The sequence below is a fragment of the Tiliqua scincoides genome, chromosome 7 (assembly GCF_035046505.1).
Source record: "Tiliqua scincoides isolate rTilSci1 chromosome 7, rTilSci1.hap2, whole genome shotgun sequence".
NCBI lineage: Eukaryota > Metazoa > Chordata > Lepidosauria > Squamata > Scincidae > Tiliqua > Tiliqua scincoides.
The window spans coordinates 68,322,856-68,349,423 of NC_089827.1; the positions used below are offsets into that span (position 1 = coordinate 68,322,856).

Sequence of the window (26,568 nt, forward strand, 5' to 3'; positions counted from 1 at the left end):
TAAAGAATAAAGAATAAGAATAAAGAATAGTCATAATTATTTATTTTTGCATCCAGATTCGCCAGTCCTCAACAGATCAGAGCATCCCACAACAAGTTTCTCCCTACCCCCAAAAATAGCTCCCCTCCAGTTTAGCAAGTCCCCAAAATTCCCCTTCCACCACAAATCATCACAGCAACCCTGTAAATATCCTCCCCTTATTGCAGCTGAGTCTGGAAAGGAGCGGTTCACCTTCTTGCCTAGTTACTCTCGACTAGATTCCACCACAGGTTCTCTCCCTCCCCCCATCGCATTTTTAACGTGACAATATGAACACGTGAACGAATGCGATCTGTTGCAACTGAAGTATAGTCCTTGAACCGCCGCACATCGCACATCGGAACGTCACTCTGGGAAAGGAGGCCGTGCCAGCCTTCAGATACATGAACGGGTGAAGCCGAAATATTTGGGGATAAAGGCCGTTCGGATTCAACAACATGGATGATGATGATGATGATGATGATGAAAGTATTGATGATGATGATGATGATGATGATGATGAAAGTATTTTGGCTTATTTGTGGTGTAGGTAAAGGTCCCTACGTTCAAACAGGAAAAGTACAGCGGAGATGATGTGGGGAAGCTTTTTTCTCGCACACTGAATTACAGGGAGTTGTGAGCAATTAAAATTTTAAAGATGATTTCCGCTCCTCCCCCCCCCCAAAAAAATGTACCACACACACCTGAACCTAAACCCTGAAGTCAGATCCTAGTGCCAAGGACAATTTGAAAGGGCACCCACGTGACCCTCCCCCCTCCTTTACTGACCTACAAGAATCTGAAGCCAGTTTGCTTTCCCTATATAAGGTCTAATAACCTTAAGCACGTGACTGGGCTAACAGGCTTGGGTTTTGCCCAGTGACTGGGGGATCCCTGAGGATCGAGCCCACCGCGCTCTTCCACCTCCCCATCTGGACCCACTGGGGGGAAAAATGTTATTGAATGTGAACAGCCTGGTCGAAAATGTACTTATTGCCCCCACCCCCGAAGCTCCCCCGCTTTGCTCCCAGGAAGGGGGTTTGGGGGTCAGTTCAGACTCCGGTCTTTCCAGCTGATCCAGCTGAGGTGGAAGTCAATTCCAGGGACAGGCATCGTTCTCACGTCACCCCAAGTCCTTGTGTGTGTGGCTGCTGCTGTCACCCTCTGGGGTTCCGCCCCCAGGTTTAGACCCAGGTGATCAAGACAGGGTTTCGTTTGGAGGGAGCAATTACACGATCGGACTCTGACTGTACCCCAAGCCGTGAAGGAGCTTCAGAACTCGCGGTCTCCGCAAGAACAGGCCAAGATGAGGGGCCGAAAAAAAGCCCCCTCGAGTCAACCGAACTGCGAGCAGAGGAAGGCGGTCTAAACGTGTCCGGGAAGAGTTAAGAGTCCCTTGGCTTGAACACGCAACAGGGATATCCCGATCGGAAATAATTACACTACAATCTACATTACACTCCCAGTGTACACTACACTGCACTACACCCAGTGTACACTACACTACACTACATCCACTACATTGCACTATACCCAGTGTACACTGCACTACATTTAGTGTACATTACACTGCACTACACTACACCCAGTGTACACTATACTACATTTAGTGTACACTACACTACGCTCCCAGTGTACACTACACTGCACTACATCCAGTGTTCACTACATTGCACTACACTTCCAATGTACACTACGCTACACACACTACACTGCACTATACCCAGTCTACCCTACACTACACCCACTACACTGCACTGCACTATACCCAGTGTACACTATACTACACTCCCAGTGTACACTACACTACACTACATTCAGTGCAATACACTACACTCCTAGTGTACACTAACCGCACCACACTACACTACACCCAGTGTACACTACACTACACTTCCAATGTACACTACGCTACACCCACTACACTGCACTGCACTATACCCAGTGTACACTACACTACTCTCCCAGTGTACACTACACTACATTCAGTACACTACACTACACTCCCAGTGCCCACTACACTACACCCACTGCACTACACTACACTAACACTTCTTATGTTCTTATGTCCAATACCACGCGATCCTGCTCGCGTTTACTCCCAAGTCAGTCCCACTCCGCTCATCCTGGGGGAGCCTACAAAAATAGATGCCGTTGAAATGGACTTGGAAGCTCCCGAGCACCTGGAGCGCCCTAGAAGGCAGCCCCACTGAGGTTCCCGAGGAAACCAGGCAGGCCAGTCTGAATCGCCGTCTTCTTGGCAAGGGGACGTGAAGGGATCTGGGCATGGAAAGCTCCACGCTTTTTCCCAGGCTGCTGGAGGGACTCCTGCGAGTTCTCTTCGGGGGCTAACCCGGATGGGTTGCCCCAGGTGCGGGAGTCCCAAAGTTCAGCCTTTGCTGGGGGGCGGGGGGGCGGCAGGACGTGACTCCGTCTCCCCCAACTCTGAGGAGTGGGCTCGGGGGATTGAGCAGGCAGGGCTGTTCGAGGAGGGGAGCTGGCTGAGATCGAGCAGGGCTGGCCAGCCTCGGGACCGTGGGCCCTGCTTCCACGCTCCTCAGTGTGGGCTGGCCCTGCAAGGCACGCAACCTGGGAGCCGCGGTGGAGCAGGAGAGCCGCGGCTGGCGCCCTGCCGAGGCCGTTCAAAAGGCTGTCAGTTTCCTTGCCAGGCTCAGCCCAGCAGGGGCTCGCCGCAAGCCCCTTTTCGCCCCCTCTGATCTTTAATAAAGTCAAAATGCATCTGGGCCTCGCAGCCCCCCCTCTCCCCCCAATCACCGCATCAGGAAAAAATATTAAAGGGGGTCCAATATTAAGGGGGGATCCAAATATTAAAGGGGGGTCCAAATATAAAGGGGGGGTCCAAATATTAAAGGGCGCCCCCAGAAAATTCAGCATCGTTCAGAATTCTTGTAAAGGGCGGGGGGAATGAAGCTTTGAGTACAGTTGGGCTGCTTGGATCCCATAGAAACCCCAAGGTATGAACAGTGGAGCTTAATCCTGTTTAGACAGAAGTAAGTCAATCTCCCCCCCCCCCCTTCGGAGTCAATAGGGTTGAGTCGTTCAGACGATCACAATGTCGTATCGTGATAGTCACTCCAGTTCCCAGGGAGACGATGCCATTCACTTCAATGGGACCCAATGTGCGGCGGCAGTGAAGAAGGCCAATTCTATGCTTGGGATCATTAGGAAGGGTATTGAGAACAAAACGGCTAGTATTAAATTGCCGTTGTACAAATCTATGGTAAGGCCACACCTGGAGTATTGTGTCCAGTTCTGGTCGCCGCATCTCAAAAAAGACATAGTGGAAATGGAAAAGGTGCAAAAGAGAGCGACTAAGATGATTACTGGGCTGGGGCACCTTCCTTATGAGGAAAGGCTACGGCGTTTGGGCCTCTTCAGCCTAGAAAAGAGACGCTTGAGGGGGGACATGATTGAGACATACAAAATTATGCAGGGAATGGACAGAGTGGATAGGGAGATGCTCTTTACACTCTCACATAACACCAGAATCAGGGGACATCCACTAAAATTGAGTGTTGGGAGGGTTAGGACAGACAAAAGAAAATATTTCTTTACTCAGCGTGTGGGTCTGTGGAACTCCTTGCCACAGGATGTGGTGACGGCATCTGGCCTGGATGCCTTTAAAGGACAAGTTTCTGGAGGAAAAATCCATTACGGGGTACAAGCCATGATGTGTATGCGCAACCTCCTGATTTTAGAAATGGGCTATGTCAGAACGCCAGATGCAGGGGAGGGCACCAGGATGAGGTCTCTTGTTATCTGGTGTGCTCCCTGGGGCATTTGGTGGGCCGCTGTGAGATACAGGAAGCTGGACTAGATGGGCCTATGGCCTGATCCAGCGGGGCTGTTCTTATGTTCTTATGACTTAGGAATGGCCTCTCCCTGGACCAGACAGAAGGTCCATCTGCTCTGGGGTTCACTGGCAAGCCCCCCTGGCCCTCCCACACATACCGATGGGTCTGGGAGGTTCTAAGGCAGGGCAGGAACTTCATGGCCTGCCGTCATCCCACCCCCACCCCCCATCTGGAATCTGAATGCCTGTTGGATTTTTCTAGCCTAAGGCCAATTCTCTCTGAGTATTTATGGCACAGTCCGAGGCAGGTCTACTCAGGCGTAAATCCGGAGTAATCCAATGGAACTTACATATATATATATATATATATATATATATATATATATATATATTGGCAACCTTCAGTCTCGAAAGACTATGGTATCGCGCTCTGAAAGGTGGTTCTGGGAACTTACTCCTAGATAAATTATGGAATCGGATGGCAGCCGTCTTCTTCTCTCTGCGCCACGCGTTGTTCCCGATTGGAGGTCATTCACACGTGCAAACGCAAACTAGTGTTGGAAGTTGGCCGTCCCTGATAGGGTTACGCGGTGCCTGGTCTCAGGGGCTCTCCATGGATGCTGTAATGTATGATATAGACGGGAGGGGGGGGGGGGTTTGAAAAGATGCCAGAAGGGAGGTGTTCGTGCACCGCGGGCCTGCTCACGTTTACTCAGAAGTAAGTCCCCATGAGTTGAACGGGACTCACCCCCCCCCCAACACCAGCACGTGTGCACCACGTTACAGCACCTCGCCTAGCACCTCAATGCGTTCCTGCGAATGCTGAGGGAGTCTGCTACCAGTGGCGTAGCTAGAGAGGGGGCAAAGCGCTAAGTTTTGCGGGGAGCCACATCGCAGTGTGCAAGGGGCCCCTCCCTCTCCCCTTCAGAGCCATTCCGGGTGGGGGGAGCAAAAGGAATGGCTCCGAAGGGGAGGGATCCCTTGCGCACTGCGGTGTGGCTCCCTGCAAAACTTAGTGCTTTACACCCCCCTCTAGCTACGCCACTGCCTCCGACGGAGTTCTTTGATGCTTGGAAGTCTTGGAACTGGGCAAAGGATGAAACCAAAGCAGGCACCCGAAGCCTGCAAGCCCGTGGGTCAACTCGGAAGTAAGGACATGTTCCAAGCGTACGTACTCCAAGTAAGGATACGCTCCAAGCGTAAGTGCCACGGGGTTGACTGGCGGCCCCCAGTGGGCCCACGGTGGCAGCATTCCAGCCCCGCTCATTACCAACGGTAGCAAGCGCGGTGAGAAAGCGAGAAACATTGATGGTGACTGCAATCCTATCCACACTTACCTGGGAGTAAGCCCCATGGACTAAAATGGGACTTCCGAGTAGGCATGCACATGCAGGATTGGGCTCGGAGTTCCCATCTAATGGCCCGGAGACTCCAACTGTGGCCGTCCCACAAGGGCTTGTACCTTCCTGGCCAAGAGGTCTGAAGAAAGCAGGTGGGTTGGTGGCTCTCGATACCTTCAGGCCCTCCTCGGATGGCCTTAGAGGGGTCCCCGCAGGCTCGAAGACTGACAGATTCCTTGTCAATATCGTGTCAATTTCACGTGCGGGCGAGAGACCGCTAGGATGGGCAGGCGGGAGGGTGTCTGGCTGCTGGCTGTCGCTGCAATCCTATCTATGCACACTTTCCTGGGAGTAAGCCCCATTGAACTCAGTGGGGCTTACTTCTGAGTAGACATGCATAGGGTTGAGCTGTGGGGCCCTTCTCCTGCTGCCTTCCCGTCCAAGCCGAGCTGATTTTGCTTGCAAACCTATCCACACTTTCCTGGGAGTAAGGCCCATGGACTCTGATGAGACTTACTTCTGAGTAGACATGCATAGGATTGGGCTGTGGGGCCCTTGTCCTACTGCGTTCCCGATCAAGCCGAGCGGATTTCGGCTACAATCCTATCCACACTTTCCTGGGAGTAAGGCCCATGGACTCTGATGAGACTTACTCCTGAGTAGACATGCATAGGATTGGGCTGTGGGGCCCTTGTCCTACTGCGTTCCCGATCATGCCGAGCGGATTTCGGCTACAATCCTATCCACACTTTCCTGGGAGTAAGCCTCATGGAATCTGATGAGACTTACTCCTGAGTAGACATGCCTAGGATTGGGCTCTTCAAAGCCAGCTTGGCTTTTGATGACTTCCTCTCCCTGCTGCCTGTTTTCTGCAAGGATCTGAGGTCGCTTTGCAAACAGAAAGAGATGAGATAACACAGGAGATGTGGATTCAATCTGGGCCCTCCAGGAGATCACCGCAGCCCGGCGCTTATCTTGATGAAACTGACGTGGCGAGGAAAGCTGCTCGCCTGCCTTAGGGATGGAGGCCAGGAATCCCTGTGGGGGCTGGAGATGGACCTGGGTTGGGGGGCGAACCCGTTGAAAGCCCCTCCACTTCCCAACAAAGCCTCCACACCCGAGGATTCCAGCGTTTGGAGCTTCATTCGCCCCACCCCTAGGGGAAAGTTCGCTTCTCCCTAGGGGAAAGTCCGTGCCCTTCCTCCCCACAGCATTCACACGTGACGCGAGAAACACGCGAGAGGCCAGCTGCCCGGGCTTGAGCGCAGGAGCCTGATCCTATCAGCCAGCCCCTCTGTGGGCCTCCTATTCACGTTGGGATGGTCAGAACTGCAAGGTGAGGTCACGCGTGTTTACCCACGAGTAAATCCCCCTGAGTTCTTCCTCCCATGTCACGGTGCGTGGGATTGCTGTCCTCTCTGGTGCAAGCAGCCGCCGTTGCGTCTTTGCGCAGAAGTAACATTTTCCTGGGAGTAAGCCCCATTGACACTAATGGGACTTACTTCTGAGCAGACATTCCTAGGATTGGGCTGTAAGGCCCGCTCAGCTTTCATAAGTCTTGTTATCCTAGAACCCAATCCTATGCACGTCTACTCAAAAATAAGCCCCTTTGAACTCAATGGGGCTTACTCCCAGGAAAGTGTGCATAAGATTGCAGCCCTAGTTCCCCGCGTGAAAACCAGTCTTCGTTCGGGGAAGACGCATGCAGACGTGACGTGCAGCCCGTATCTAGCAGCTTCCCGGGCCTGATCCATCCTGCGCTTGCTTTTGGGAAGAATAATTCCCTTCCCAGTTTTCGCAATCCTGTGGCTGAAGGTTCCAAGGACTCCTGAGGCTCGGAATCGCAGGAGCGTGCGCGCGCTGGGGCAACCTACTCCCACGCTGCGCGGGACCTCCAACACAGCCTTGTCCTGCCTGGTGGGGCATCTTAGCACCCCCTCGACTTCCTCTCCCCTTGGAGTTTCTGAATCAGGTCCTTGAAGTGCTTGGATTGAAGGCGCGGAGGATGGAATCCCATCCACACTTACCCGGGAGTAAGCCCCATTGAGGACTGACTCTCGGAGCTTCAATCCTGGTTACACTGAACGAGTGGCGCAGCCCGGGAGGCTCAGAGCCCAATCGTATGCATGGTCTACTCAGAAGTAAGTCCCACTAGAGTCCATGGGGCTTTACTCCCAGGAAAGTGTGGATAGGATTGGGCTGTGAGGCTGATATCCTAGCCACACTTACCAGGGAGCAATCCCCAGTGACTCTAATGGGACTTACTTCTGAGTAGACCATGCCTAGGATTGGGCTGTAAATCTGTTCTGTTGACTTTCTTTGTTTCTCGGACGCTAGGAAAGTTTTTAAATAAATAAATAAATAAATAAATAAATAAATAAATAAATAAATAAATACACCCTGGACATTAATGGGGCGCACGCCCATGTAAATGTCGATAGGGTCGCTTTGGGGGTCTGTGAGCCTGAGTACGATGATGGGAGTTACTTGGGCTGCGATCCTGCAATGCGCATCTACCTGGGAGTAAGTCCCATTGGTCCGAATAGGACACATTCCCCAGGAAACGTGAGTAGGTTCACTGTCGTGCATTAAGGGCTCCTGCAAGTCGACTCTCAAGTCAGTTCAAGTGAATCTAGTGGGGCTTCCTCTCTGGCATGCGGAGAAGTACTGAGGCCTTCCCTCCGAGGAGGGTCGCGTTGGATGCGAGGTTCCTGACACGTGTGAATGCTCCTTGGATAGGCGGGAAGGTGAGATCCCCCTGGACACGTTTCTGCCCCTTCATTGCAGGGGGATCGGGTCTTACTCGGAGTTTTTCAGCTTTTCTTCACGTCTCCTTAAAGGGGTCGTTCTGTCTGGAAGGCAAAGCTTGTTGAGGGGGGCGTAGGCAAGGGGATCGGGGCCAGCCAGGGGGCAGCAAAAGTACCAAGATTTTGCCCCAGAGAACTGGGAGATCCTGAACATCTCGAGATCCACAGGACTTAAACTACCAGCTGCAGTGGGTAGGTGGGTGGGGGGGTCGCTCGGTGAGATTCCCTTCCCAGTAGAGCTGCTTCGTTGATGGGCTCAGGCTGATTCTTACTGGCCTCCTAGAAACTGGGGCAGACTGGAATTCGGAGCATGTACGCTCAGGCTCAGTCATTTGGGGGAGGCGGGAGGAGAGCTCGGTGCTCCAGGACACAGAGGGAGCCCCCAGTTCGACCCTCTGGGCTGGGATCCCCAGGCTGGGCTGGGGAACCCCGTGGAACTGTTGCCATTCAGTGCAGGAGGCAATGCTGACCAATGGATGGAGCAGCGGGCTGACGCAGAGGGAGGTTCCCTTCCTTTGGAGTCTTAGGAAGAATGCGGAATTTATATACCGCTTTGGAACAGGAATCGTTAACGAAGCACTTTACTAAGCAAAATCAATCAATGAATGGTTCCCTGCCCCGAAGGGCTCACAATCTAAAACACAAAAAAGACACACCAGCAATTCTCTCTCTCTCTCTCTCTCTCTCTCCATTAAGATGCTATCCTTGGGGTTCCAGTCAAGTGAAGGGTTAGGACTGCAGCATGAATGAATGAATGAATGAATGAATGAACATAAGAGCATAAGAAGAGCCCCGCTGGATCAGGTCAAAGCTTCCTGTATCTCACCCACCAAATGCTTCAAGGAGCACACAAGACAGCAATACACAACCCTCCTCCTGGTGCCCTCCCTTGTATCTGGCTTTCTGGGGTAGCCTACTTGTATCTACCAGCAGCTTGCACATACCTGCCATGACTTGTAACCCGTGATGGACTTTTCCTCCAGAAATGTGTCCAGTCCCTCTTAAAGGCATCTAGGCGAGATGCCATCCTCACTTCCTGTGGCAAGGAGTTCCGCAGACCAACCACACGTTGAGTAAAGAAATATTTTCTTCGGTCTGTCCTGACTCCCCCAACACTCAATTTTAGTGGGTGCCCCCTGGTTCTGGTGTTATGTGAGAGGGAAAGAGCGTCTCTCTATCCACAATATCCATCCCCCTGCATAATTTTGTATGTCTCAATCATGTCCCCCTTCAGGCGCCTCTTTTCTAGACCAAAGAGCCCCAAACGCTGTAGCCTTCAGGTGCCCCAGCCCAGTAATCATTTTGGTCGCTCTCTTCTGCACCTTTTCCATTTCCACGATGTCCTTTTTGAGATGTGGTGACCAGAACAGGACGCCACATGTAGTATGTTTTATAGGACTTCAGGAAGCTACTCGTCAATGAGTTGGGAATGAAAGATCCAAACAAACTGGTGCGGGGGGGGGGGGAGAAGGGAGAATATTGCCCCCCCCCATATCAGAGCTTTGTGGTCTTTTTTTTTTTTTTTTTTTTTACTGTTGATGGAATCGTTGCTACTGATGTGATCCTCCACGTTGTGACCTTGAAGTGTCTGTGGCCAGCGTCTGCCCCCCTTTTTTTATTCCATTCAAAGTGGACAAGGAAAGAGATCCTCTCCTTCCAAAGAACCTGAAAGCGAATTTATCAACCCCTCTAGGTGCTCTGAGAGGACTTTCAGCTACAGGTAGGGGGTTGGACTAGATGACCTTGAGGGTCCTTCCAACTCTATGATTCTAGGATAAGTGGCCACCCATTTTCTGCAGCTCTGGTGGCTTGGTTGGGGGGGGGCAGCAGCCACCCCCGCTGGACACTGATGTGGCCACGAGGCAGTTTAATCCGTTTTAATGGGAGATGTTGCCGACTGAATGGGGGGGGCGGATTGTTAGATGGTTGCCTCCCCTACAACACACAGCCTTGTGTTGCACCGTCAAGAGGCAACGATTCTTGGCCACCGAAGTGCTTTTCCCTGGGCTCCTGGGGAGGTGGGCTGAGCTCCAGCAGCGCAAGCCTCTGCAGGTCTACTCAGAAGCAAGCCCCATTGTGTGCTGTGGAGTTTACTCCCAGATAAGTCTGCATAGGATGGCAGCCCAGGAAAGCTCAGAAGACAACGCTGCTCTTTTTCTCCAAGCTGTCCGCAGCGAGGCTCTTTTCAGGTGACTGTTTACTCGAGAGTAAAGGCACCCACCATGCAGCGTCCTTTCCAAACAAGGCAGCCCCCCCCTCCACCATCCTAAGCCCACGTTTCACTCAGAAGCAAAGCTGCAGCGACATTCCTATGCACGTTTTTCCAGGCCCACCGAACCAAATGGGGCTTACTTCCGAGTAGAACTGTCTGGGACTGTGGCGTGCGGAGGCGTAAGAAGTAGCTCCATCGAGGAATGCCTCTGCTCTGAAGGCGGTGACGTTGGGCGAAGGGAGCGACTATAGAGCCCAATCCGAGCCACATCTACTCAAGACGTAAGCCCCATTGTAGTCAATGGGACTTACTCCTGGGTAAGCGAGGATCGGATTGCAGCCATAAACAGCACAGAGTCCGGCTGCATCCAATAACGAGTGTTAGATTTTTCTAATAAATTTATTTTATTTACTTTTAAAATAAAATAAACTTTTTTTTACTTTGTATACACTTTTCTTACTTTTCCCCCCATCCTTTTTACCTTTTGTATTGAGCATCTTTTTAAGAGGAAAGGCTGCAAGTCTGGCCTTCAGCTCTTTGGCTCCGATGACCAGCCTCCAGCCTCCATTCAGTTCAATGGATGGATGGAGGAATGGACTGTTTCAGATCTCAGAGCAGTGATGGGGAAGGAAAGTGTGTCAATTTCCAAGCTCAGCTGTCCCTTCAGGATTTAAGCACCTTGCTGGGGTCAGAATAGAGCATGAGTGCTCCCCGCCCCCTCCATGCCTATGGGTCTTCTTCACAATACTTGCTCCAATGAGTGAGATGTCCTGGTGGCTGAAATCTGTGGAGTTTCTCTCCTGATCCATGGCTGCGATCTAGTGATTCTATTTCCTGCTACCACCAGTCTAAAAGTGAATCCTTCTCAAACCAGCTTGAGTTAATATCCCTAGAGAGATAAGTATGGAGGATTACACGTATTTTCTTGGGCACGAGGTTAAGGTTGCAAGAGGATCCCAGAACACGCATTTTCACTTCACCACAGTTCCTCTAAAAGTGCAGAGGGCACATCCCATGGAAACCCATGTCTGGGGGACTGCTGCAATGAGCTGGGGTGCCTTCCTTATGAGGAAAGGCTAAGGCGTTTGGGCCTCTTCAGCCTAGAAAAGAGACGCCTGAGGGGGGACATGATTGAGACATACAAAATTATGCAGGGGATGGACAGAGTGGATAGAGAGATGCTCTTTACACTCTCACATAACACCAGAACCAAGGAACATCCACTAAAATTGAGTGTTGGGAGGGTTAGGACAGACAAAAGAAAATATTTCTTTACTCATCATGTGGTCGGTCTGTGGAACTCCTTGCCACAGGATGTGGTGACGGCATCTGGCCTGGACGCCTTTAAAAGGGGATTGGACAAGTTTCTGGAGCAAAAATCTATTATGGGTTACAAGCCATGATGTGTATATGCAACCTCCTGATTTTAGAAATGGGCTATGTCAGATGCAAGGGAGGGCACCAGGATGCAGGTCTCTTGTTATCTGGTGTGCTCCCTGGGGCATTTGGTGGGCCGCTGTGAGATACAGGAAGCTGGACTAGATGGGCCTATGGCCAGATCCAGCGGGGCTGTTCTTATGGAAAAGTAGAGTTAGCTTCTAGTTTATCTGCACTGCGGGTTGGTGTGTGGGACTCGAGGGGTCCTTTGCACCCACTTCCAAAAGCGTTCAAAAATAATGCCACTTTGTTGTAAAGAAATGTGACATTTGGCCATCAATCGGAGGTTGCCCTACAATTAGGGATGGATGCGTTCCACAACAAGGAAGTTTGCCCAGGGATCGTTCTCACCAGCATCCCTGGAAGACCAGGTCATCATCTCCCTTCTTCCTTTGCTCCCCCTGTGCTTGACTCTTTGATGAGAGTCTTGGGAAGCAGAAAGAGGAAGCCTCAGAAACGCCTTTGAAGCCCAATCCTACATATGCTTGCTGAAAAGCAAATCCCACTCAATTCCACCCTTCCACCCTTCAGATTGCCAGCCCAATCCTATGCATGTCTACTCAGAAGTTCCACTGAGCTCAATGGGGCTTACTCCCAGGCAGCCTGCAGTCTTAGTAGGAGTAGGAGCCCTAGGCATGCCAGATTGGAGTCCCTCCATTCAGCAACCCATCTCCAGCCTTATAGCACAATCCTATGCATGTCTACTCAGAAGCAAACCTCACTGAGCTTAATGGGACTTACTCCCAGATAAATGTGTGTAGGATTGCAGCCTAAGGGCCCAAGCCTGTGCATATCTATTCAAAAGTAAGTCCCAATCTAGTCAATGGGGCTTACTCCCAGGAAAGTGTGGATAGGATTGTAACCTTAATAATCCAGTTGGCACCAGCATAGCCACAAAGAAGGCAGCCTTGGCTTTCCCAGTGGAGAGAATCAGAACCCTGAGAGATCAGACTGGAGCTTTCACAAGACCCACCAGATCCAGTAACTCTCCCTTCAGGACCTGACCAGTACACGGATTCAAAGCTGGTTCCTTTAGTCAACCAGGCTTAGAGATGAACCTGACAGTCACAAAATTGAAGGGATCCAGTTTTGGATCCATTGGATCAGTCCTCCCCGCCTGGACTGGGAGGGGTGGGGGATTAACATTTTTCAAAACTCTGAGGATTATAGCAGTATTTGCTTCTCAGATCACTGACATCAATCCATCAGTATAATCTTTGCAGGTTTGCTTCTGCAAGTCAGAGTCAATGCCTTGAGCCCGCCACTGAAATCGACACAACCTGTGTCTTGGGCACTGTGTTTGATCTTCCTTGCCTCAAGTGCAAGGATAGGGTAGGTGAGCCTCAAAGCCTTTGCTGCAGAGTCCTGCAGGTGGGTGCGGCTTCCGAATCTAACATTAAGGGCCTACAACTGTTCCCGTTTCCTCATTTATCCATGCCCTCTGACATCAGATCACAAGTGTGATTACAACTGATGGTTCCTAAGCTTAGTATATATGGAAGCAGTGGCTTGCTTGTTGATCCCCAGCTCTACCACAGTGCATTTCAAATAAGGTGAACTAAAAAGGGCTGCCATGGATGGGGAAGGAGGGGAATACCATTCAATCATCTCCCAATCCTGTGCAACTTTCCAGAACTGATGCAACCATGCCAATGGGGCATACACTGCAGCTGCATCAGTCTAGAACAGCCATTTTCAACTACTGTGCCGTGGCACACTGGTGTGCCGCAAGTGGTCCACAGGTGTGCCACAGGAATTTGGTGGAAGGTCATTTATGAATAGGGCCAATGGGAGATGTGAGCTCCCACTGGCAGCATGGTGTGCCTTGTCAATTGTCAAAAACCTGGTGGTGTGCCTTGACCATTTTTAGTGCCTTGTCAGTGAGATGAAAAAGGTTGAAAATCACTGGTCTAGAAACTTGGATAGGATTGGGCTGTAACACACCTGGTGATATTCCTGAATTGCCTGAAACAAGGTTGCCCCTTGATCCATTGCTGAAAACAATCTAAGAATGAGAAGGGGGCGGTGCTTTGTATTTGTACTGGGAAGAGGCTCCAGATTTTGCACTGCTTGTCAATAAGCTGGTCCACTCTCTCCAATCCACTGCATACAGTCTAAACTCATCATGCTGGCAGGAGATGGCACAGTTTGCTTCAATCACACATCCCCCAGTCATAAAACCTCCCCGATGTCTCCTTGGTATCTGAACTGCTGCGGCTTTGTCTGCAGTGGTTTCAAACAGAGAGCCCCATTTTCAATCCATATTGATGTGAAGACATTAATGAAAGCAGACAACATGATGGGCACTTTAGGAACACATAATATGCTCCCATCACAGCCACAACACACAAATGCAGTTTTTCTTTATTGACCGGAGTCTCAAGTTCTCTCTTGGCTTTTCCATCTCAACCATAGTACCGAGGGAGTCCAGTGGAGTGGAATTAGACTAGAGCAGAGAAGACTTCCCAAGTTAAGTCTGGTCTCTCCAGATTTAGTTAGCAATTTGTACCATGCTAACTGAAACATGACTGTTGTTAGGACAGCGTACATGTATGGATGCAATGAAAACATTGTTGGCATGGATGTGAGTGGTAAACCCAAAATGAGGCTGCAGAAAAAAGATTCTCACTGATACGAAGAGGCAATAGGTTAAGACAAAATCACTGCATGATGTTTTAATATTTAAACTTTAATACTGAAAACAAAACAAAAAAGATAGTGGATCTAGAAGGTCAGACGACTTGCCAGAGTTCCATAGAACAGTAAACCACATAATTTAGTATTACGAAACAGATCTCAAGATCACATTACAGAATTTTAATGTGCTGTAAATGTGCATTCATGCAGCTCTAACATGGTGTGCAAAATGTCAAATAGCAGCAGAAGCATTTTTTTTACACAAAATATATTGACATCACTCCCGTGTTGGAAGATGATGAACATTCCCCATTCTACTTTTTCACAGATAAACATTCCAATTTGCAATGTGGTTGAGTGAAGTATTTCGACTGAGGTCACATTTATTTATTCATTGCTTGGTAAAGGTGCGGATTGGGCTGCAAATCCATCCAAACCCCAGAACTTGGGTTGATCAGGCCAATCGCAGACCGCTATGGAATCACAGTAATCATTATTGTATGAATACATCCCCAAAATGTGCTCTTTGGATTAAACAAACCACTTTGCAATAATTCAACTGTCTGAAACCATATTGCAAAAACCAATTTTCAGATGCAAATATTGTTATTTTTTCTGACATTTATAAAACGTCTCCGCCGACAATGAAAAGTTGGAAAACATGTGAACTAAAACAAAATACGGCATCTGTGCGCTTCTTTGAAATGAATGCTGCATCCAAAAAAACTGAAGGTAATTTACAGGCCGCTTGAAAAGAAACAGCTCTCCATATGTTTTGAATGTCGATCGCCCAACTGCTATTTCAAAGCTTTGGCCTTCTTCTTGCCACTTCCCCATCCACCGCTGAGCTGAACCGGATGGTCTCGAAATGATATCCGCTCTTTTAGTGAGGGGCCCAAATGTGATCTCTCAGGTACAGGTGCATCCTTTTCTGTACGCACAAAAAAGGGTATTAAAATGCCTTTGCCTATATCCAGTCCCTTCCTATTACACATTTAATAGGAAAAAAGTAGCATGCTAATTTCACCACTTGGTTCATAATTTTACGCGTTTGATCAGAATTATGTCAGCTCCTTTAAATCAGTCCACTCATCATGATACTTTGACCCTCTGTGGTGACTTGAAGTTATTGAACACACACAGATGCACACCTCTTCCTTGGTCTAAATGAGGATAACACATTCTGAGCTGGAAAAATTATACTCAACACATTACCTAAATCTAGAGATGAACAGGCTGATTAAAAAAAATGTGCTTACCACTTGTACTGCTTCACTGAGGAAAGGTTGTGACTCAACACACCCCTTTTAGGGCCCAGCCCTATCCAACTTTTCAACACCGATGTAGCCATGCTAACAGGATGAGCATCTTGCGGCGGTGGGGGGGGGGGAGGAATCATGGAGGCCTTGTCAAGGTCAAGGAACATTTGTCCCCTTACCTTGGGGCTGCATTGCAGCTGCATCGGTGCTGGGAAGTTGGATAGGATCAGGCCCTTAAACATATAACTAATGCATTCATAGGTTATATACTCTTTATAATATATGCACGTGGGCGCCATTGCTGTAACAACTTTGACAGTGATTTCAGTGGAACCGCCTTGCAAGTTAGCATACCTGAGACCAAAAGCTTAAGAGTATTATGTATACAAGCACACCGAAAAACTAGATGAATATACAATTTAGGTATTCAGTATTTCCTATTGGATTCAATTATTTCCTTATAACTTGCACAAAAATATCATACATACCCACGTACACAAATGACAAAGAGATCATTTCCATCCCTTCTGGCATCTTTTAACCACATGAAGAAAATTCCAAATGATCTATGGGTCTAACTAGTTACTATTTTAATTCGTCAGCCCAACATACGCTGGCCAGACTTCTATCCAGTGAAACACCAAATAAAGGGCATTTACTCTAGTGAATAAGAAAGGGGACAGTTGGCCTAGATATGGAAATCTGTACGTGTACTCACATTTTAAGTATTCAGAGATAAAGTTGTCACAAGCACCTCTAAAAATACCTGACACAGCAAGTCTATACACACTTTCCTGAGACCAATCCCTATTGAACGCAACGGGACTTACTAATGAGTAGACACGCATAGGATTTCACTGTATTGTAAGTCTTCTAAGGACCAGGTCCTGTGGAACTCCTTGCCACAGGATGTGGTGAAAGTGCCTGGCCTTTAAAAGGGGATTGGACAGATTTATGGAGGAAAAGTTCATCAAATGTTACAAGTCAAGACTGTTATACGCAACCTCCTAGTTTTAGATGTAGGTTATTCTCTGACACCCTAGGTACAGGGGAGTCTTGGCCTGGGTACAATTTACCCCCCCCCCACACCCTTCTCATGTGTCCTGCTTCACATTGGAAAATCCCATACAATTACGGGTCAGTTATATACTGTCACCTCACTACCCACTTTTTCACTGCAAAATAGCATTGGAAGGGGAAAATGCATATCAGAAAAGGAGTGGTGGGGGAAAAGTGCTCATCCCTTTCTCCAGCCTACTGCTTTCCCCCAGAATTTCTCTTTCCCAGCAACTGTCCCCCTCTGGGATGCCAGAATCAAGAGAAATTTTGCAAATAACATGCCTGGAATCTTGTGGGAAGAAAAGTAGTGGGAGGGGAGGGGTGGGATTTCAGGAAGAATGTGGCAGGTGGGGAAAGGCTTAAGCACCCTCTTTTCCCTGCTGCTTTTGCACTCCAAATCACATCCCACCACACAACATTTTCTGGCACTGAAAATATGGGTTGTTGACGTGTTCTTACCCAGACTTGAGCCCTTAAATCCTTACTTGCTGAAGCAACTCACATTTGGCTGAAGATCTATTCCAGGGGAGTCAAACATAAGGTCTGCGGAAGCTCTTTATCTGGCCCATGAAATAATTGGGCTCTCCCAGCACCACCAACTGCTCTCAGCTGCTGAGCTGCAAAGCGACCTCTTGGTAGAAGCAGCACTGCTGAAAGGGTGGTGCTGGGAGAGTCCAATTATCATGGTGGCTGCCCTTTCAGCAGTGCCACCTCAGCCAAGGGGTCACTTTTCAGAGCACCTCTCAGCAGTTGAGCTACAAAGCGATGCCTCAGCAGAAGTGGTACAGATATATGGGCAGCATATTTGATGGGCTCTCCCATATCTTGAAGATATGTTCAAGATTTGCACATTTTCTCTTCTGTCATTTGCAGCTAATGAGTTCCTAGGTGATTTAAAAAAGTGCTATTTCTGGTCATCACCTGCTTAATGACATTACTTCCTGCTTAATTATGTGACTTTTGGTCCCCAGCAGGTGCCACAAAGGCTATTTGCCCCCCCCCCCACATATGAAACAGGGCTTCTGACCCTGTTGCGTCCTTTCAGACAGGTCCTATGCACATTTACTTTGGATTGTGCTACTTACAATGGGATTTACTTCTGAGTAAGTGCGGATTGGAGTCTTGCATACAAATAGCTATCAATACAGTATTTATTACTGTAAAGACCTTAACAGAAGGAAAAATTTCAGGTCAGAAAGAAGGTTCTTGATCAGATTAACACACCTAAGTGTGAGCAGAATTTTGCAAAGAATCCTGACATCAGCAAAAAACATTCTGATCTCCTCGTTTAAACTTGGCACTTTATCTAAATAGATCAGCATTCCATTTAGCATACATTAATTCTCAGATATATGTACTTTGCCTCACTGGTAAACCCTACAGGGAAAGTCAGCCAGTTGGGAGTTTGTTGAGGTTTTACAAACATGTATATAATATGGGTGCACATTTCAAGGATAATGCATGAAGTGGCCTTTAAATTACAGCCAAAATAATCCAGGCCTCTCAGAAATCATTTCCCAAATTTAAACGCTTAGTGCAAACTAGTATTAAGTCAGGGAAGGGGGAGAATGATAAAGAATGACTTCTGAAAAAGAAACCAGCTCAGGATTGCCTACATTTTATTTTTAAGTTGAAAACACCCATGTTTCTCTTGCATGTGTGTGTAATTTGGACTGGAGAGGTGTTAACCTTTTTGCCTTGCTGTGCTTTCCCAGTTTAAATTAATCCTCCTCTTTCCCCAAAGCTGCTATTTACCCTAAGGGTGGATAAATATAAATAACTGTGTGTTTTCTTCTATGGAGTAAATAGAAACTTGGGGGAGGGAGGAGACAATTGGGGTATGGGAGATCATTTAAAACCCTTCCCCCAGTGCTATGATCCTCACACTTCTTTTCCTTACTTACACTCACAGAGAGAGAGAGAGAGAGAGAGAGAGAGAGAGAGAGAGAGAGGTTTTGCCTTTAAAGAAACTGCAGAAGTCCCCAACTGGGGATCTCTTACATCACGTTTAGTTTGGCTTTTAATCACAACTAACTTTAACTGGTTCGGGGCCTCCGGTTTAGTCTTCTGGTTTTGAGAAGTGGCTAAACTACGGTTACATCTGTAAACCCTAGAAGTCAGCTTTTTGAACATGTTTTAGTGAAATCAGGCTCCTAAACACATTACTTGAAGCGGCGCTTAAGACTACAGTCATAGTATCTAAGAAACAAGTAGATCTTGTTGCCCATTGTAGGCCTTTCAGTGCTACTACCTTGTGGGTTGTTGGCCTTTATCTGTGTTAATGGGAGGACGTATTCAGATGTCTGAATACATCTGAATGTATGCACCGAGAGCTTTTGTTAAACTGTACACATTAAGGCGGTCTAGTTAATTGGAATCAACTTTGACTTGCCGTGAACTTGTTTCCTTGAAATCATCAGAAACAGATAAGGGACTCCACTCTGAGAGCAGCACTCATGCAAATTCAATTATGTCTTTGGTGAGGTTTCTAATTTAGCCAAGTGAGAAAACAGCATTATTGAGTTTGTCTGTTTCCGTAACTGAAGGCATAACTTTTAAGGTTGGAAAATTATGTTACAAATACAAAAGAGGGAGCAACAGAGATGGCTGTTTTCTGGTGAAAGAGTCAATCTCTTCTTTTGTGTTTAGACTAAAAAAAGAGCTCAGGGCTATTGTTCCTATATGACATCCGAGATCTAATATTGGTCATTACAGGTGGCTGCCAATTCTCAATATTGTGGGATGGATGAACTGTTTCTTTCCCTATCCTTACAAAACCCATTTCTGGTCTTTCCTGCTTCCTGTCCAGTATTTGTGTGCCTCTGGGAGTGCAGTCACTGATCCCATTTAACAAAAGTACTTCTCTGAAGTGTTTTCAAATCTGCCTTGAAAGATTAGGTCTCAAGTGCTACAAGATAATCACTTGGGGCATGTCTACTCAGAAGCAAGTTCCACTGTGTCCAATGGGGCCTACTCCCAGGAAAGTGTGTATAGGATTGGTGCCTTAAGCTGACTGCTAGCCCAGAAGATGCAACTCATTCTAAAAAAAATCCCCCTATGAAAAACACTTTGAAATGAATTAGAGTTCTGTGCAATCAGATCCCACTGATTTCCTGCTAGGCTGTGTTCGGAGCCCAGCACGAGGAAGGAGTGAGAATCTGAATAGGCATCAGGATGGATTGGTCAGTTACCAAAAATGATTTTCCTTTTCTTAGAAAAAATAAAATCTAAATGTGTATTTTGGCTTGTTTATTAAAGGTATGCTGACTCTAGAAGGGTGCGGGACCCAGGGCCTCTCAACCAGTGCAGGGGTCGCTATAATGGCCATGTGCACGTGTGTGAAATAAGGCATAAATATAAATGTTTAAATTTAAACACCCAATTCAAATTAACAATAAATTAGAGGTCATTCATTCCCTAATTATAATAGAAACACTCTTTTCTTTACTTAAATTTTAAATATATATTCAAATAACTAGCCCAGCTAATAAAACAAACAACAAAAACAAAGAATAACTAATAAAAAATTGAAATAAATAATACCAATTAAGAAACTCTAACTTAAATTAAACATGCTCCCCCAAAAGGGGGGGGGAATCCCTCCTTCTTGCTCTCTCTTTTTAAAATATATATCAAATATGTATTGACTTTATGAAAAGGCAGATAGCAAGTACCTCTTGGAGAGAAAGAAGTAAGGAAGAAAAACGTGGGAACAAAGCACAAAAAGTGAGAAGAAAGGTAGGAAGTAAAGTAGAAAGAAAAATGGGGGTGGTGGAAGAAGACTTGTGATATGGCAAGTTTCCTGAGATACCCATCTCTTATGATGTACACAAAATGCTATTTTAAAGCAGCAAGTTCCATAAAACTCTGCAACAGCCAGGAAACTGAAATATTCTGCACCCTCCTTTGCAGAACTCTGTGTTTAGCTTCTTTGGAGAGATTTCTCTCTCATTTGGTAAATATAAAATAGGAGGAGGCTGGCTACATGCAACTGGACTTCAGTCTGTGGGAGTCCTTGGTGCTTATGGTACGTAATATGCATCTGAGACGGCAGATTATGAGATCGTTGTTTTTTAATTAGGTCAAAATTCTGTATGTTGCCTTCGTTGCCTAAAAGCTCAATCCTATAAACACCTACCTGGGATTAACTCTCATTGAAATAAATGGAATCTACTTCTGAGGAGATCTGCATAGGATTCTCCCTCCTTCTTTCTGACTCTGCCCAGCCTTCAGGGCGCAGATCAACCTCAGTCTCCCTCTGCACTTTTAACTACTGCAACTTCTGAAGTGGTTTCTCATCACGGTAAGACAAGGTGAAGACCCCCCCCCCCAGCACAGGCCCTGGGCAGCTTCCCCAGTCGCCTTACCCAAGGGACGGGACTGAGTGTGGACATTTTGTTTTGTAAACCAGCACATGCTATTTAGCCACTTGACTTCCTGAACTTAATGACTGCATTTGTTGTAAAACTCTCTAGTGTCCCCTGATAATTGCCAAACTATGAAGAGAACCGCAATAAGGAAAGATGTGGGGTCACCTCTGCTCATACTTCTGTGTTGTTATTCAAGTGGTTGGAACTTCCTGTTGGATGGCTTTCAGGAATTTAGACGATGTAGAAGAGCAGGGCACACAGTTAAAACTTCTGGTATTGTTGACTGATCCCTACTGCATAGAGCAGCCTATGATATATTACAAGTGAACACTGTTTGCCAGTAGACACAATCCGAGAACCATGGCCTCTAGGGTCCTTTGTTCTGCTGTCTGACAATATCCTTGGACTATGGAGTTGTGACAGCAAAAATTTAACCAGGAATTTTTCTGATGCAAGCATTCCTGAAAGTTGTCCACAGTCTTGCCAGAGCATGGCCCCACCCTTGCATAATCTCCAGCCATGTCTACAGCATTTGTGGCACCAAAAATTCCTGGTGGGTTTTCCCCTTAATCTTCCCACTCCTAGTTTTCGTCTCCAAACAAGTCACCCCTTACTTCCAGTTGCAACAAGGTTCCAGCCGAAAAAGACAAAAGGAAGCAAAAGAGAGCAGAATTTTTCTTCTTCTTCATAATCACATTCCCTGTGGCTAATACATTTCACTGTAATCCTTCTGGCCTATTGGGTTATCAAAAATATCTTTCCTGTTAAACTAACATCTTGCCACTTTAACAATACAATTATATAGTTAAACCTAATCTTCAGAAAGCCATGATTAAGACAAATTTATAATACAGAGAAAAACAGAATTGCTTGCTCCACTTTAACCATGTTCAACATAATTATATAATTTTTTTTCTTCATAATCACATTCCCTGTGGCTAATACGTTTCATTGTAATCCTTCTGGCCTGTTGGGTTATCAAAAATATCTTTCCTGTTAAACTAACATCTTGCCACTTTAACAATACAATTATATAGTTAAACTTAAATTATATAGTTAAACAATTATATAGTTAAACCTATAAACCTATATAGTTTATATAGTTAAACCTTCAGAAAGCCATGATTAAGACAAATTTATAGTACAGAGAAAAACAGAATTGCTTGCTCCACTTTAACCATGTTCAATGTAATTATCTGTGCATACAACTCCCTTTAAAATTCAAGAACGAACATCAATGAATGAACGTTACACAGCCAGAAGTGCCATTTCTGAAACTGACCCAGAATGTTCTAGTCCCCGACTAGAAATAGCTTAGACAACAGGTATAACACAGTGAGGCCTCACTGCACATGCTCTGAGGCTTCTTATCTGATTAGGAGTCAGTGACATCACTGCTTGTTCACTGTAACAGAAGGCTTTGGGCATGCAAAGTGGTGGCCTAGAGAGGCCTGGGGAATATTCCTGTAGTCTTTGATGCTTCCTATGTGCTAAGGGTCCAGTGACAACTCTACTCCATTGCCATAGCAGAGGCCCTGCAGCAATCTAAGTGGGGGGTAGAAGCCTGGGAACATGGCTCTGGCATGTTCAGGTCTGCTTTAAATGCTATTTCTGGAAGTGGAAGTGTTCTGAAAATCCAACTCAACTGGAGGCGAAGTTCCCAGATTTTAGTTGGGACCAAACATTGCGACCCTCTATTTCTAACGGTCTAGTGAACTGGATGACCATTAAGACTCATTGAAATCAATGGCAATTAGTTGCAATATGTGTGTCCGATATGAGATGCAAAATCATGTGATTGCTACTAGAAAAATAGAGTTCGCCATTCGTTTAGGTAGAAATGGGTTGAGCAAATGACCCACTTCAACCTAAATGAACAGCACACTCTTTTTCTAACAGCAATCACACAATTTGAACATTTTCGAATATTCTAACACAGAGTTTATGGTGCTTGCTGTACAAAATGATCACTGAGTTGAACATGTGCTGAAAGTGCTTCCTACATTCGGAAAGGAATGCTCATTTTTTTTTTTCTCCAAGCAGTCAGTTCTCTTTTCTTTAATCTACTTTGTGCTAATGATTTGTTCTGGTCTCTTTTTCGTTTGGCTAAATCCTCAGTTCCTCCGCAGAAGTCAAAGTTGACATATGCTCTGTTTTGATAAGTAATGCCATATAGGAAATACTGAGATTCTTTAAAAAAAGGGGGGGAAGACTTTGCAAATCAATCGATTGACATGCCACAAGGTCTTCTAAGATGACACATAATTTTCATCAGCATATCTAGCTCTGTGTGACTTGATTTATAATTTATACCAAAGCCCTTACCATATTGTATTACTTAATAGCACACACACACACACAGAGAGAGAGCGAGCAAAAAAAAATAAATCAAAATTTTAATGAAAGCAACCGGAACAAATCTTTAGCAGAAAAGTGTTTACATCAATTTGAAATCCTGCAAATGAGTTGAGCTCAACAAGTGTGGGGTGAACTAAATGTGACAGTTGCTTTTTATCAGATCCACAATGAAATTATTTACTCTAAATGTTACATGAACCATTTTAATTATTCCACAGTAATAAAAAACACAGAAAAGATATTGAGTAAGAACGCACCTAATTTAATACTCTGGCTTCCTTTAAAAAAAATAAAAAGAAATGATCTGCAATCATACACCTGTTCACAAAACTAGATGAGGTCTGGTCTAGAGGGTAGAGCCTCCGTTAGCCTGAAGATAACATCAGAAGGTCGCCAGTTCGAGGACACTGGCAGCTCCCTGAACGGCTGAGAATGGCGAGACCTTGAAGCAGCTGACAAGCCCAGCTGAGTGATTCCACCTGCTCTTGGTGTGAGCAAGAAGCGAATTGGCTGCCCTCCATGTGAGAGATGGAGCTGCTTTGTCAGCCTGCGTGGGAGAACTGGAGGCCAGAAGTGAGAAGATCCATTCTGAAATGTTGGCTCTTGAAAGAGAGAACCTCTATGATTGTAAAAATCCCCTTGAGGGATTTAGAAATGCCTGCCTATGTAAACCGCCTTGAATAAAGTCAGAGGAGTAATCCGATATCCAGAAAGGCGGTATATAAATACCTAGTTATTATTATGATGATGATGACTGAAAAAATTAGCAGGAGAGAAATCTTAGGGGCAGAGAAGAGGCAACACCTCTGCACCGCCAGAAGAATCTTGTGTGTGAGCATGTGGAGTTGGACCTAAAAGATGGTCTAGTTATTTTTTTAAATGGAATTCTGGGACTTCTTTGAATATTTTTCAATTCAACTGAAAGAGTCTGCCTTACTGCAGGGCTAAGAACATTCAATGATCTTTGCAATCTGATTCCCTTATTGCAATTATTTATTCAACGTTTGTAGAAAAAAGTTGACAACACTGAAATATCTCTTGGTAGTTTGCAAATGTGTTCTGGAAGATGAATGTCTTTCAAGCATTTCAGAATGTCACTCATAGCCTGTATCAAACAAATAAAAACCTCAAAGGCAGTTTTGGACTTGTTGCTTCTTCAGCGGTGCCTCCCAATCCCATGTATATATATAGAAAGCCTCTTTTGAAATGAAGAGGAGTTGCATCGAAGCATTCATCTTTAGTTCAAATGAAAAACAATAAACATTGCACGGGTGGGGGGGGAAGCTGTTGGGTGTACCTATACCCACTCTTTGGATCCCAGTCTGTAAACCAATATATTCTACTTTGCTTAAAAAAAAAGGAAAAATAAATGCCCCAAATTCTTACTACCTTTAAGACAGAACATATAGAAGTAACGCCGCATAGTAATGTAACCAAACTATCTGCTTTATTGTTTCAAATAACACAAGTAGTTGAATAAGTATTATTCTTGCACTACAAGCATATTTTCTTACAGTTTAAGAACATTACAAGATTCCTAATTGATTTTTTTTTTTCTGGCATTCCAACAGTTTCTTTTCAAAAACTCTCATTGAATTCCAGGCTGCTGGATTCTGATCAACAGCAGTCTAGTTCCTGTATTCAGTACACATCTTGATTCTAGATATTTGTGTCAAGATACATGTCTATTACTCTACCAAAAAGATTTTATGCAGATAGTATAACATTAAGTGGTCTGCTGTTTCAGTGGTATCTATAGGTATCCTCTAACATTACAGTTTATATGCTGGCAGAGCAAATCTTAATTTTAGCAATGTGTAATGAGTATGGGCCCAATCCTAACCAACTTTCCAATAATGATGCAGGCGCAATGCAGCCACATGGTAAGGGAACAGACAGCCTGTCACCTAGGGAAAGCCCCTCCCTTCAGGATAGAGTGCATGCCCCTTTGGCATGACTGCACTGGCGCTGGAAAGTTGGATAGGATTGGGTCCTTAGTGGGATATGTTCTTCACATTTGCTTTCAGCTACTCTAAAAAAACAAAAACACAAAAAAACCGTCCAAGGATGTTAATGAAATCTACCAGTAAGCAAGAGTTTCAGGGATTGGGATGAGCAAATTAGACAAATACATATCATTAAGAAATGAAGCATCAAAGGTTTTGCTACGGCACAGGGATGAGGAATTAAATTACAGGTTCTAGTAGAAACTTTGTTGAGCTTACTTTTTCACATGATTGAATATCTAATGCAATGTATATCGCACCCACACATAGAGAAAGCTATGAATCCATCCACTCATACATGTCGTCCTATATAATTATGTGTTTCATATATCCACACACAAAACAATTGCAGGTAAAGCAGCCGTCAAAACTACGGTTTCAGCAGTCACTGCCCTAATAAGAATGCATTGAGACACTAAACTTCATCAGGTCATTTGTGTTTTTTCTAACTATTAACAGGAAAGCACAACTTACTTGAAGATCCTGTAGAAAGCCTGTATGGCTGATGATTTTTTTCTTTATTCTGAGTCAAAGTACTTCCACTGGTCATGGAAACAAGCTCCAAATCCGTGTCTTCTCTCCTTACAGGACTTGTCTGGAAGCAGTGAGAGAGAATGTACACAATCAAGAAACAAAATATGACATTTTCTGAATGCAGCTCACATTACTTTCAAATAAACAAGCCGGCTCTGTCAAACAATCGTCTCCAGAATGATCCCACAATCCTTTATTGCTGCCCAGTCTGAACAAATGCACTATGTCAAAGCATTTTTGTAAATAGGAGGCGATCTTAAAATTGTGGTTTGTGATCAGAATCAGCACAGTAACAAAAGACAACATTTTAGTACAGTAATTTTGAAGAAAATAAATCTTGCCGACAACTGATGAAACCTTAAACAGCTTAAGATCATTTACTGAGCAGTCTATAATTTAAGTCAGAGTTGGATGTCAGGAATGTTATATTTGATTTTTTGCAATATTTGTGTTTAATCCAGAGTATCAGTTCTATCAATCAAACATCCAGTAAGTAAGTAATTTCATCTTAACTCTTTGCTACCTCACCAAATCTTCAGGAAAGGTTTCATGTATTGCTTGCGTGAGTTGATTATATTAGAAATGGGACACACTGATGGGTTTCAAATAATAGAATGAGTAGAGAACATGTTCTTTCATGTCAGTGACATTTTGGATTTAGAAAGGAAACCAATCACTAAGGCTAATGCAAAGACTTCACCAAGAATGCTTTCCATT

General features: G+C 45.7%; 1 protein-coding gene across 1 annotated transcript in view; it reads right to left on the reverse strand.

The window, feature by feature from the left end:
- Positions 1–15,062: 15,062 nt before the first annotated feature.
- LRRIQ1 (leucine rich repeats and IQ motif containing 1) overlaps positions 15,063–26,568 on the reverse strand; it is a 131,312-nt gene continuing 119,806 nt past the window's right edge. Inside the window, exons 25-26 of the mRNA XM_066634309.1 lie at positions 25,792–25,912; positions 15,063–15,196 (exon numbers count right to left, since the gene is read on the reverse strand). Of these exons, the coding sequence (XP_066490406.1) occupies positions 15,063–15,196; positions 25,792–25,912 (255 nt within the window). The remainder of the gene's footprint in view (positions 15,197–25,791; positions 25,913–26,568) is intronic.